This window comes from Pelophylax lessonae (assembly GCF_965119305.1).
Source record: "Pelophylax lessonae genome assembly, chromosome: 12".
Classification (NCBI taxonomy): Eukaryota; Metazoa; Chordata; class Amphibia; order Anura; family Ranidae; genus Pelophylax; species Pelophylax lessonae.
Genome location: NC_138779.1, coordinates 54,061,361 through 54,073,414, shown reverse-complemented (window position 1 = coordinate 54,073,414; position 12,054 = coordinate 54,061,361). Strand labels below are relative to the sequence as shown.

General features: G+C 40.8%; 1 protein-coding gene across 1 annotated transcript in view; it reads left to right on the top strand.

The window, feature by feature from the left end:
- The window catches only part of CCDC15 (coiled-coil domain containing 15), a 34,512-nt gene that overhangs the window by 2,329 nt on the left and 20,129 nt on the right, over positions 1-12,054 (top strand). Inside the window, exons 4-7 of the mRNA XM_082274225.1 lie at positions 2,144-2,347; positions 3,020-3,130; positions 8,318-8,467; positions 9,514-9,633. Coding sequence (XP_082130351.1) covers positions 2,144-2,347; positions 3,020-3,130; positions 8,318-8,467; positions 9,514-9,633 — 585 coding nt within the window. The remainder of the gene's footprint in view (positions 1-2,143; positions 2,348-3,019; positions 3,131-8,317; positions 8,468-9,513; positions 9,634-12,054) is intronic.

Below are 12,054 nucleotides of genomic sequence, written 5' to 3'. Positions count from 1 at the left end.
TGTCCAGCAAACTTGTCGCAAATTCTCTTAAGATAGGCAATCTGTGTGTGACACATATCAATTATCGTGTGTCCGTGTTTTCACCCTGGTGTGTGAAACTCTATAAGCTTTGTGTCCTTTTATTAGGAGTACCCAGTGTGCCTATCCGGCCACATTTTTTGCTGTTCCAACTTGACTATGCCAAGCATGGAAGCAGATCCGTGGGGGCATGGTCAGTTTGCAACTTAGTGCCTCTCTGGCAGAGTTACAAGATGTTGTTCCTATGCACGACATGTCTATGTGCTCAGGTCAGCCACTATGTTTGGGTTGCAGGACAGAAATTTCACACAAAAAATGGTAAACTGTGGCTTGAGACCTAAGGCAGAAATCCAGGAGCAGTTTTTCTTTATTGCCAGGTAACGGTTTACAATACATTGTATATGAAACTGCAGGTGATGGGATCTTAGAAAAAGAATTGACTCTCAACATGATTATCAAAAGGAAATATCAAGGGCTCCATCCTATCTCTTAGCATGCACAGTCATGGTTTATTTGTGAGTATATTTGTTATGGCACTCCTAGATGGGCATATTCCTCACCAGGAACAAGGGATGATGATCTGTTTAGGACCAGCCGCAGCAAATCTTGTGACTCAGCTGAGGTTCTATCTGGATTACCACTTCCTTTTCTTTCCAGTGACACTCCTTTACACAGAGTTTTTCCAACAAATGAATAGCCCTTCAGGTAGTCAGTCTCCTATCTCCCAATAAGATTCCTTCACTATCCAATTACTAATAAACTGTCAAGTTGCAAATGCCTCGTATAAATGGACAGAGTTTTCACATGGAGATTACCGGAATCACAAGATGGTTGAGGCCTGTCATTGTCTCCTCAAATCAGTCAACAGGTAGTTGTAAAGGATCTGTTCTCATGTCTACATAGAACAGTTAACAATTGGCAACTGAACACATAATGCAGCATTTGGGCTTGGGTAGACTGCACTATTATTATTCTACAGGATTTATATAGTGCAAACAATTCACACAGCACTTTACAATATAGTGGGAAAATTGCAGTTACAATACAAATCAAGACATGACCGTTAGAAGAGCCTTGCTTTGTGAGAGCCTACAATCTAAAGAGGAGGAGCAAGTAATAGAAAATATAATAGCTGTGTGAGAATAGATTGATAGAGAAAGTAAAAGTTCAGCTTTTAGACAGAGATTTTCTTAGTCATGAATTTTCAGGGATTACCTAAAGGCAGACAGAGTAGGACATAGCTGGATAGAATGGTGTAGGGAGAGGATCTGGAGAAGTCCTGGAGACTCGCAGGGGAGGAGGAGGTCTAGGGAGGAGCGGAGAGGGTGTTTTAGGTGATGTTTTGGGACCAGGTCAGTGTTGTATCTGAGGGCAGAGTTGTGGATGGCTTTGTTTTTTATGTTAGTATTTTGAATTTTATTTTTTGGGTGATGAGAACTTAGATGAGCGGTAGCAGACAGTGGTTGGATGGGTGAATGAGTGTGGTAGACTGAAAGGGGCATAGTCTTTTGTAGAGGCCAACAATGGGGCAGTTGCAGTATTTAAGACAAGAGGTAGATTTGAGGACTCATTGGTTAAGAAAGGGCACATTTTGGAAATGTTATGAAGGCTGCAAGATTTGAACAGTGACTTATACAGTGGGGCTGAAAGGAGGTCCAAGTCCAGGATTACACTTTGCACCCTGGCATATAGAAAGGGACAGATAATTGTGCTATTACCCTTGATAAAAAAAGACAGAAAGGGGTTATGGGGGGCCCACTGTATTTCACTACTTCTTACAGTTACACCCTTAAACCCCAAGCTGGGCAAATGCTTAAATTCTGAAATAGGAGGGACTACTGCTCTTTAAGTGAAAGATCCAAAAGCCTGCAGTTACAACTGTATACTAGGCTGTTCTAAAAGTCAATCCAACAGCAATTCCTGATGGTGATGAAGCTTGTTTGCCCCCTCCTGTTGGTCATTAAGGCAGCCCATTATAGCGTTGGGCTAATATAAATGATAGGTGCAGATGGCAGTGGCATTCTCTGCCTATGTGAGCCTAACCTAATGGACTGTGAACTATTTGATGCCGTATCAGACACTTCATGTTTCAGACTCATTTCCTGTCTCTGGTTCCCTTGATCAGTTGGCACGAGAGGGTCTTATCGTCAAGCAGTCTTCAGACGCTGCCATGCACCTCACTCCAAAGAGAAACACCTGTACTTACCGTAACACACAAGTCGCCATCGGCAGTCCTCGCATCCGTTGTGTCTCAGCGCAGAAGATAGGAGACAGTACAGAGGAAGCAGATGAAAATGGAAACCGTTTATTTAAAGAGCATTCCAAAACTGTGAGTATTATGTCACTGAACAGGCATATGAATTCATGACTGGAACCAAAGTTTGTCTTAAAGAAAGGATTTTCAAATATTTAGTAAAAGCTTGTTGTACACTTACTGTATATACTGAAGTCTGTGTGTATACAGCCTTAGCGTTGATAACTGTCATGGAAATGTTTTTGTTTTTACCATTGTGTGCAGAATATATGTACATACATATGGGATGTGTGCAGTATGACCTGGATAAAAAAGTGACATTGACATGGTTTGGAAACAACCTGCTGCATAGTAAGGGGTGCTCTTTAGGGCTTACCTATGACTTATTATGTTCAGTAGGTTCTTTCCTTCTTTTTTTTTTTTTTGTTCTTCTTTCTTTTTATATATTAGATGTCATCTTGCACCAGTGTGTTTTTTCGTTTGCAGACCTGTCAAAGCAGTGATGATGCCTTTCAGTTTATGAACCTCTTTTAAAGCTGAAATCTCCAGCCTTCCCTTCAGTCTTGCACTGTGTGTACAGGCTCATCTCCTGGACTGAAATTTCTTACTTGATTTTACTGCACACATGAAGCCTCTCACAATGTATATTAGAAGCTGCACCAAATCAGATATTTGGTTAGCTGGAGCAAATCATGGCACTTGTCACAATTTTCTCAGTGTCTTTCTTGTTTCCTCTTTTACTGACAGCTAAAGGAAACGATGAGACAGGTTCGTGGCCGTCTGGCAGCTCTGAAAACTGTGGAGAGTGAGGAGTTAACCCTGCCTGGGGGCCTTTGGAAGGTTTCCCCCACCAGAGATGTAAGTTTGGAGCTTCCCTTTATTGTCTTTTACTTTACACCATTCCAAAGGGCAGAGTGGTTTCACCCTCTGAGCACCAGCCAGGATGCAATACCTAATCCAAGATTTCCTTTTTATGATGCTTCGTGTACACTGAATATCCGGATCATAAATTTTTATTCTTGTAATTGTATGTTGCAAAACCTTTACTGGGTTTTCTTCTGCTGTAAAGTATTTCAGCACCTTCATGCCAAGGATAAAAATTATGTTAAAGCAGAGTTCCACCCTAAAATTAAACTTGCCTCCATCTTCTTGCTCCGGGTCACCTGAAAAACAAATGGATAATCGCAATTTTTTTTTTTTTTTTTTTTTTACTTACCTGGTTTAGAAGAAAATATACTCACCTTACTTCCTTTTCCTCCCCTCGGCGGCCACGGCGATTTGTCACTTCCTGGCTTTGCAATGATTCCTGGGAGCTGAACATCATCGCTCCCAGGAATCAATGCACCTGCACCGGCCCCGACGTCAGTTCCAGTGCAAGCACCGTCATACCTTGCTAAACAGCTTCTGGGCATGCCCAGAAGCTGTGCAGGGATGACTCTGCGGCACCGAAAGTGACGGCGGGGCCGGTGCAGGGCATCGTGGGACCGAAGAAGACGGAAGAGGACACAGAGGATCGCGCTGGCTTCAAGCTGCCCACACCTGAGATGGCAGCGCTGGAGAAGACATTTTCAAGGTAAGTATTTCTTCTTGCAGGTAAGTGCGACCCGGGACAGATCAGAGGCTAGCCATTGTGGAATGTACTAGCCCTGACTGTCCCGGGGGTATTTTTATTTAAAAAAATGTCCCAGGGTGGAACTCCGCTTAAGTGACACAAACTGGCCTTAAATGGAGGCACACACATGATTACACACTAATGGAACAAAGTATAGCATATGCTTTTCTGACCCCTCTAACTTCTCCTTTTACAGCATTATATTTAAATCCCAATACATTCTATTAACTTTTACATTTTATTATTATTAATAATGAATACAGCCCATGTGAAAGATTTTTGTAAAATAAACCCTTGCGGTAAGGCCTTCTCACACTGCAAGTTTTTACATGTTCTAAGGGGTAGAGAAATAGGATGTAACATCTACTGCAGTCCTTGCTTCGGCAGGCTTCCACCACGCAGAATGACCAGTTCTTTGAAGCCTCTTCTCTAAGGCGCACTGACCAGTGGTCATACGTTGAGGTCGTCGCATACAACAAAAGACCAAATGCCCTGCATTGTACATGAGGACAGTATGGGCCTGCCTAGAGAAGAGGAGAGCACTGGAAGCTTGCCAGAGCCTGTAACTGCTCCAGCATCCTTAGCAGAACTAAACTCTCCTATCCTTTTCAGCCAAAGTAGCTGCTATCTTTGCCTCTGTTTAAACTGCAACTGCCATGCTGCTGCACATGTGATCGGTTATGACACCAACAATTTAATGAAACCGCAAACAGTCACAAACACAATCTCCCGCGTTTGGAAGAGTACCCACTTCATATGAGTACGTTATGTCTCCATCTTGGTTCTATACAGATAATATCGGTCTTGCTGCCCTCAGAGGCTCGGGAAGTCTGAAACACAGCAATCATACAAAAGAAACACAGGGTGCACCTACTTAGTGAATTATCCTAAGACAAATAGTTTATTGAGTAAAAAAGTGGTAAGTATTATACTCACAAATATGGGTGGATGTGGAGGTAAGTGGCGCTGTCAGGAATAGGAAGTAGGGAAAATAAATATATCGGTGGGTCACTTTATATTGAATAATAAATAGTTAAGTGTATTAAAATATTAAATCCTCTTAAGTAATGTGTGATATACAGTGAATAAATATAAGAAAATAAAAAATGTTTTCCCGTGAGTGAATATTGGGAGATAAAAATGTAAGTGTATAAAATTATTCCAATATAAGTGTCACAAAATTAAATAAATAAATTCTGTATATAACAATCAAATGTGTAAAACTAAGCCACCAATAAAACACACTTGTAAAATCAATAAATGGGGTGGTACATTATTGCATAAATTGGGTGACAAATTTTAAAATAAAAATTAAGGTGCTCTGTTCAAGTGCATAAGAGTGCTAGTGATAAAAAGACTATATAGCAATATTATGGACATTTAATGTACTTTGCTTGGACACTGTTCATGATTTGATATTTTTTTAAAGTTTCATTTACCCAATTTAAATATTGCTATATAGTCTTTTTATCACTAGCACTCTTATGCACTTGAACAGAGCACCTTAATTTTTATTTTAAAATTTGTCACCCAATTTATGCAATAATGTACCACCCCATTTATTGATTTTACAAGTGTGTTTTATTGGTGGCTCAGTTTTACACATTTGATTGTTATATACAGAATTTATTTATTTAATTTTGTGACACTTATATTGGAATAATTTTATACACTTACATTTTTATCTCCCACTATTCACTCACGGGAAAACATTTTTTATATATTTTTTATTTTCTTATATTTATTCACTGTATATCACACATTACTTAAGAGGATTTAATATTTTAATACACTTAACTATTTATTATTCAATATAAAGTGACCCACCGATATATTTATTTTCCCTACTTCCTATTCCTGACAGTGCCACTTACCTCCACATCCACCCATATTTGTTAAATATAGCTTGCTATATTTTGAGGTAGGCTGCAGTCATATATAATTTTTCCCATCAGCGCGGAAATCTTTTACCACTTATTATACTCACAAAGTTTGCTGTTGTAAAAAGCACATCATAAGTTCCAGCATAATTCCATCCATGGTAAAACAACTCCTAAGACAGAAATTTGAGATAACCTCTTTAGAAGAAGTTAACCCTCAAAATACGTCAGCCCATTGGACCTCAAATTTCTGTCTTAGGAGTTGTTTTATCAATTAGAGGTTTAACCTCTTCAGAAGAAGAGGTTAACCCTCGAAACGCGTCAGACCATTGGACCTCAAATTTCTAGTTTTTGAGTTGTTTTACCACAGATGGAATTATGCTGGAACTTATGATGTGCTTTTTACAGCAGCCAATTTTGTGAGTATAATACTTACCACTCTTTTACCCAACGTACAATTTGTCTTAGGATAATGAAATAGGTCGGTGCTCCCTGTGTTTCTTCTGTATCAGACCAGCAATTTAATGGTTTCACAGTTTGTTTCAGAGCACAAGCAAATGTGACAGCATTCCTGGCATGTCGGGAATGCAACTGTTTTTAAAGAACAAAAAAAAAAACTGTTAAGTCGAAGGGTTTAGTTCTGCTTTAAATTGAGCTGCAGGCCAGCTGTTATGAACAGTCTTAGTGCTTACAGCTTTCTGCTTTGCAGCACTGGGTTCCTCTGTTTGTGTAGCTTGTGTAGGTTTTCTCCCACAATCCAAAGGTATGCAAGTAGGTTAATTGGATGCTGTCTAAAATGGCCCTAGTATGTATGTGTGTGCATGTGAGATAGTGACCTATATTATAAGGTGGCGGTAGTAGTAGTAGCAGGTGTTGCTTTCCATATCAACCGTTCAGATTGCAGCTTCAGCCATGAAAAACTCATTTTGTACAGGCAAAGTGGTCGCCTTTCCCTGAAAAGCGAGAATAAAAACTGAAGGCGCAGCCCTGTCTGTGGAGGCAAAGCAGAAAAACATAGAGGAGTGACTGTACAGAAATATATAATTGTGTGTTACATAGTAACATAGTAACATAGTAACATAGTAGTTAAGGTTGAATAAAGACAATAGTCCATCCAGTTCAACCTGTGTAGGTGTGTGTGTCAGTGACGATAATCATTTCCCATATCTCTGTATATTGTGTTCTTTAAGATACACGTCCAAGAGTCTTCTAAAATGATCAATACTCCCCACTGACACCACCAATTGTGGAAGAGAGTTCCACATTCTTACCGCCCTGAGAGGGGGAAAAACCCCCTACGCAGCTTAAGGTTAAACCGTTTCTCCTCCGAACTCATTGTGTGGCCAAGTGTCCTCTTACACTCCGAGACTGAATACCTTTTTTCCTATGCTGGGATCCCCATTGAGGTATTTGTAAATCGCTATCATGTCCCCTCTCAAGAGTCTCTTCTCCAGGGAAAATACATTTAGTGCTTGATGTCGTTCCTTGTAATTGAGGTCCCCCAATCCCCTAATTTGTTTTGTTGCCCTATCTTTGGGCTCTCTCCAGCACATCCCATATGAGGATTGGTGACCAGAACTGGACAGAATACTCCAGATGTGGTCGGACCAGAGTTTTATAAAGTGGCAGGATTATAGTTTGATCTATGGAGTATATCCCTTTTATATGCATGCTAATATTCTGCCGGCTTTGATAGCTGCAGCTTGACATTGCATGCTTTTGCTCAGTCTGTCTTCCACTAGGACCCCCGGATCTTTCTCCATCCTTGATTGCCCCAGAAGTTCCCCCCCAGTGAGTAGTTTGCGTTTATGTTTTTAGTCCCCAAGAGCATTACTTTACATTTCTCCACATTAAACCTCATTTGCCATGTAGTTTCCCACCCTAATATTTTGTTCAGGTCTTTCTGTAAGATTTCTATATCCTGATGTAAAGATATTGCCCTGCTTATTTTTGCGTCATCCATAAAAACTGAGATGGAGCTATTTATCCTAACCTCTATATCATTTATGAATAAATTAAACAGAATTGGTCCAAGGACAGAACCTTGGGGTACCTCCCTTACTACTCTAGACCAGTCTGAGTACACGTTATTTATCACCACCCTTTGGACGCGCCCCGGTTCCTAGTATCGGTGTCAAATGCTCCAATAGCTAAAACCCATACCCTTGAGGTGCCATTTGAGCCCATACAAAATGGATGGGCTCAAATCGCATGCGATTTGAACAGGACAGTTTACCACACTGCACACAGGATCTGTGCAGGGGGGGGGGGGCGTATGCAATTCGGTCAGGAATCACACCTCTGTTCAAATCTCATGCAATTCTTTGCAGTGCAATTGAATTCCATTCGCTTTGTATGGGCTCAAATTGCACCACAAAAGTATCAGTAATCTGTATCGACGAGTACTTGACCAAAAGTATCAGTACCCGTAGGTGTAAAAAAACAGTAGGTGTCCATACTATTATTAACCCATACATTTATCAGGAGAAGCATGGCCATCAATGTGTATATTCTGCTCACTGTTTGTTTGTGTTTGTTTGTTTCTTTCTGTAGAATCCCATCTCCCGGAGATCTCCTGTTCTGCACCAACCACATGCCGAGAAAGACCGGTCCCTTCTAAGGGGTTATCATGATCTGCCAGTGGAGCTGCTTGTTCCAGAACCCGAGGAGCAGACTGAGAACAGAGTGGGGTATAGTAAGCCGGTAAGTTTAGTATAAATTATCTTCTAACAGGAAATTATGTAAAGTCTCCACAATAGGGCATAAAAGACAACAAAAACTTGATAGAACTCCAACCCCTCTCTAAAAAATCTCTGTCTCGCTCTCTGTCTCGCTCTCTCTCTCTATCTCTATATAAAATAAATATATATATGTGTGTGTGTGTGTGTGTGTGTGTGTGTGTGTGTGTATACACATGCATATCTATCTCTAATATATATTTATTATAATGTTTTTATTTTGTCTGTATCCTGGTTTGAAGGACTACAACTGCCCCCTCCCGGGTCCTATCCAGAAGTTATGTGAAAACATCCCAAAGCACTGATGTAAAATATGATGATATAACTGAATAGAGGATTTTTAGCTTCAAATGGACAGCTGTTCAGGAACTTGGTCTACTTTAGAAAGTTCATTTTAGGGCTCCTGTCTACTTGCTTACAAGCGGCACGCAAAGTGTTGGCACTATATAAATTCTAAATCCTATATAATATTAATAATTACCATTATCACTCAAATGAAAGAAAATGCCAGTTTTGGGGCTATTCCCATAGCAGTAATGGAGGGGAAATCTTCCAAGTGGGAAATTCTAGTAAGAACCAGAGATTCCCTTATATTGTAGGGATTTCCTCTTGCATCCTGTTCTGGCTATGGGACAGGAAGTGAAGGCAAATTTCCCCAATGGAACCCAGATGGGGGAAAAAAAAAAAAAAAATCAACAAGGGTTATAACACTCCCTTATTCTATCCAAAATGGGAATGGGGGTAGTTTTTTAATTCAGTTCTATTTTAGTGTAGACATTGTCTTTTTAAAAATCCAAAAAGCCACACAGCCAGTCCTTTATTCAGCACTGCAGGATTCATGACACAGTTTGGCCTATCCTTGTATGCTGCATATAGAACCCCAGACCAAAGTGCCTGTTAACATGGGGTAGGTAATATGTGGTGATGTTGTACGCAGTGGCACGTTTCATGTTTCTCCTGATTATCACATAGTAGTCATTAATTGTTCTTTTGACACCTGTGTGTTTTCAGATATGTAATCGTCTAATGAAGGTATCTTATCCTGCTGGTCCGGCGCCAGCGTTTAACACAGATTACCGAGCTGCTCTTGTACTTCGCCCAGGAGCTGATGAAGAGGAAGACCGAAAACAAGTGGGTGAAAATATCTATGACTAATTATTTTTTCTAATTACTGTGCTGCAGGATTGCACTTTAATTAGTAGGAATAGCAGCTGGCTGACCCTGCAATTCAGTTTCTATGATAACTTCTTTGTTTGTTAAAGCTGACCCTTCCCTTCAGTCTTGCACAGTTTTACAGGCTCTTCTTCTGTACTGAATTGGCTTACTCTAATTTCACAGCACACTGTCAGTGTTTCATAGTGTATATTTGAAAGTCAGAGCTTGCCTCATTTCCTGGCTAGAGAATGTCCTGCATCACCTAGACCTTTCCATCCCAGCCTGCCCTGCCCTGCCCTGCCACTTTCTTTTGTTGGATTTTATTCCTTTTGGTCAAGGGTGCTCTGCATAACACATGCAAGCTATTTATGTGTTTTAATCCAGTGGGCTGAGCGAAAAAATAAACTACAGATACAGTATCTCACAGTGAGTACACCCCTCACATTTTTGTAACTATTTTATTATATCTTTTCATGTGACAACACTGAAGAAATGACACTTTGCTACAATGTAAAGTAGTGAGTGTACAGCTTGAACAACAGTGTACATTTGCTGTCCCCTCAAAATAACTCAACATACAGCCATTAATGTCTAAACCACTGGCAACAAAAGTGAGTACACCCCTAAGTGGAAATGTCCAAATTGGGCCCAAAGTGTCAATATTTTGGGTGGCCACCATTATTTTCCAGCACTGCCTTAATTAACCCTCTTGGGCATCAAGTTCACCAGAGCTTCACAGGTTGCCATTAATGTCTAAAACGCTAGCAACAAAAGTGAGTACACCCCTAAGTGAAAATGTCTGAATTGGCTCCCAATAAGCCATTTCCCCACAGTGTCATGTGACTCGTTAGTGTTACAAGATCTCAGGTGTCAATGGGGAGCAGGTGTGGTAAATTTGGTGTTATCACTCAGTCTCTCATACTGGTCACTGGAAGTTCAACATGGTACCTCATGGCAAAGAAATCGTGAGGATTTAAAAAAAAAAAAAAAAAAAAACTTGTTGCTCTACCTAAAGATAGCCTAGGCTATAAGAAGTTTGCCAAGACCCTGAAACTGAGCTGCAGCACGGTGGCCAAGACCATACAGCGGTTTAACAGGACAGGTTTCACTCAGAAGCTGAGTGCAAGTGCTCAGCGTCATATCCAGAGGTTGTCTTTGGGAAATAGACGTATGAGTGCTGCCAGCATTGCTGCAGAGGTTGATGGGGTGGGGGGTCAGCCTGTCAGTGCTCAGACCATTCGCCGCACACTGCATCAAATTGGTCTTCGTGGCTGTCGTCCCATGGCTGTTTTCATTTAACATAACAACCCTCTGGCTTTAAGAAACACTTAAAGAAAAAAAGGAAAACTGTAGTCAATTGCAACTGTTTTTGCAGATCATGCAGAGAAAAAAAAATATGTAATTACTCAATTCTGAGGAAGTATTATGGAATCACTGTGTACTTTGCAGCTCTTAAACCAACCTCCTGCATCAGATTACATCTGCTAATTCGTCTGCAGTTAAGAGTGCTTGCACACCTTGGTGAGCTGTTACACTAGAATTTTGACTTCCAGTGCCATGTTAGTGACACACCCTTTGAGATTGGTGAGACTTTCCTGTCCTTCTACAGAGACCTTTATGACACTAGAGTTCAGTATTCGGAAGATCAATTAAGTGAATACTTGGCTCAGGTGTCTCTTCCTTCCCTTTCAGTTCGCATGAGAGGAGCTGAATGCTCCTCTGTCTATTGAGGAAATTTCCCTAGCTATTTCACAGCTGCCGGCACACCAGACACCTGGCCTAGATGGTTTTCCGGCCGAAAGGTATGCTCAATTTCACCAGTTAATATGCCCATTTCCTTCTACATACATTCAACAAGGCTTTAGAGGCTGGAATCCTTCCACCTACAATGCGTGAAGCACTGATTATTTGTTACCGAAACCTCATAAAGACCCCCCTTAAATGTGCCCAATCTCTTTAATTAACAATGTCAAGATGTTGGACAAAGTACTGGCCAATCATCTAAACACGGTAGTTTTGAAGTTTGTGCAATGTGATCAGTGTGGCTTTATACCTGGTTGATCTACCGGAATGAATATCCATAGGGTGTTCCACAATTTGCAATATCCACATGATTGCTCCCCTACTTGTGTGATTGCCTCATTAGACACGTGTAAAGGTTTTGACAGTGTCAAAGTAACCCATCTTGTTTGCCATGGCCATGGAACCCCTTGCCATACGCATCTGTACTTCCCCTTTGATTAGAGGCCTTCCTATTGGTACCATTGAGGAACGCATTTCACCTTCTGCAGATGATACCTTTGTTTACCTGGCCGACCCTTGCGGTTCCCAAAAAGCACTTCTTGTAGAAATTGACATATTTGGAGACTACTCTGGCTTCTGGGTGAATTAGGACAA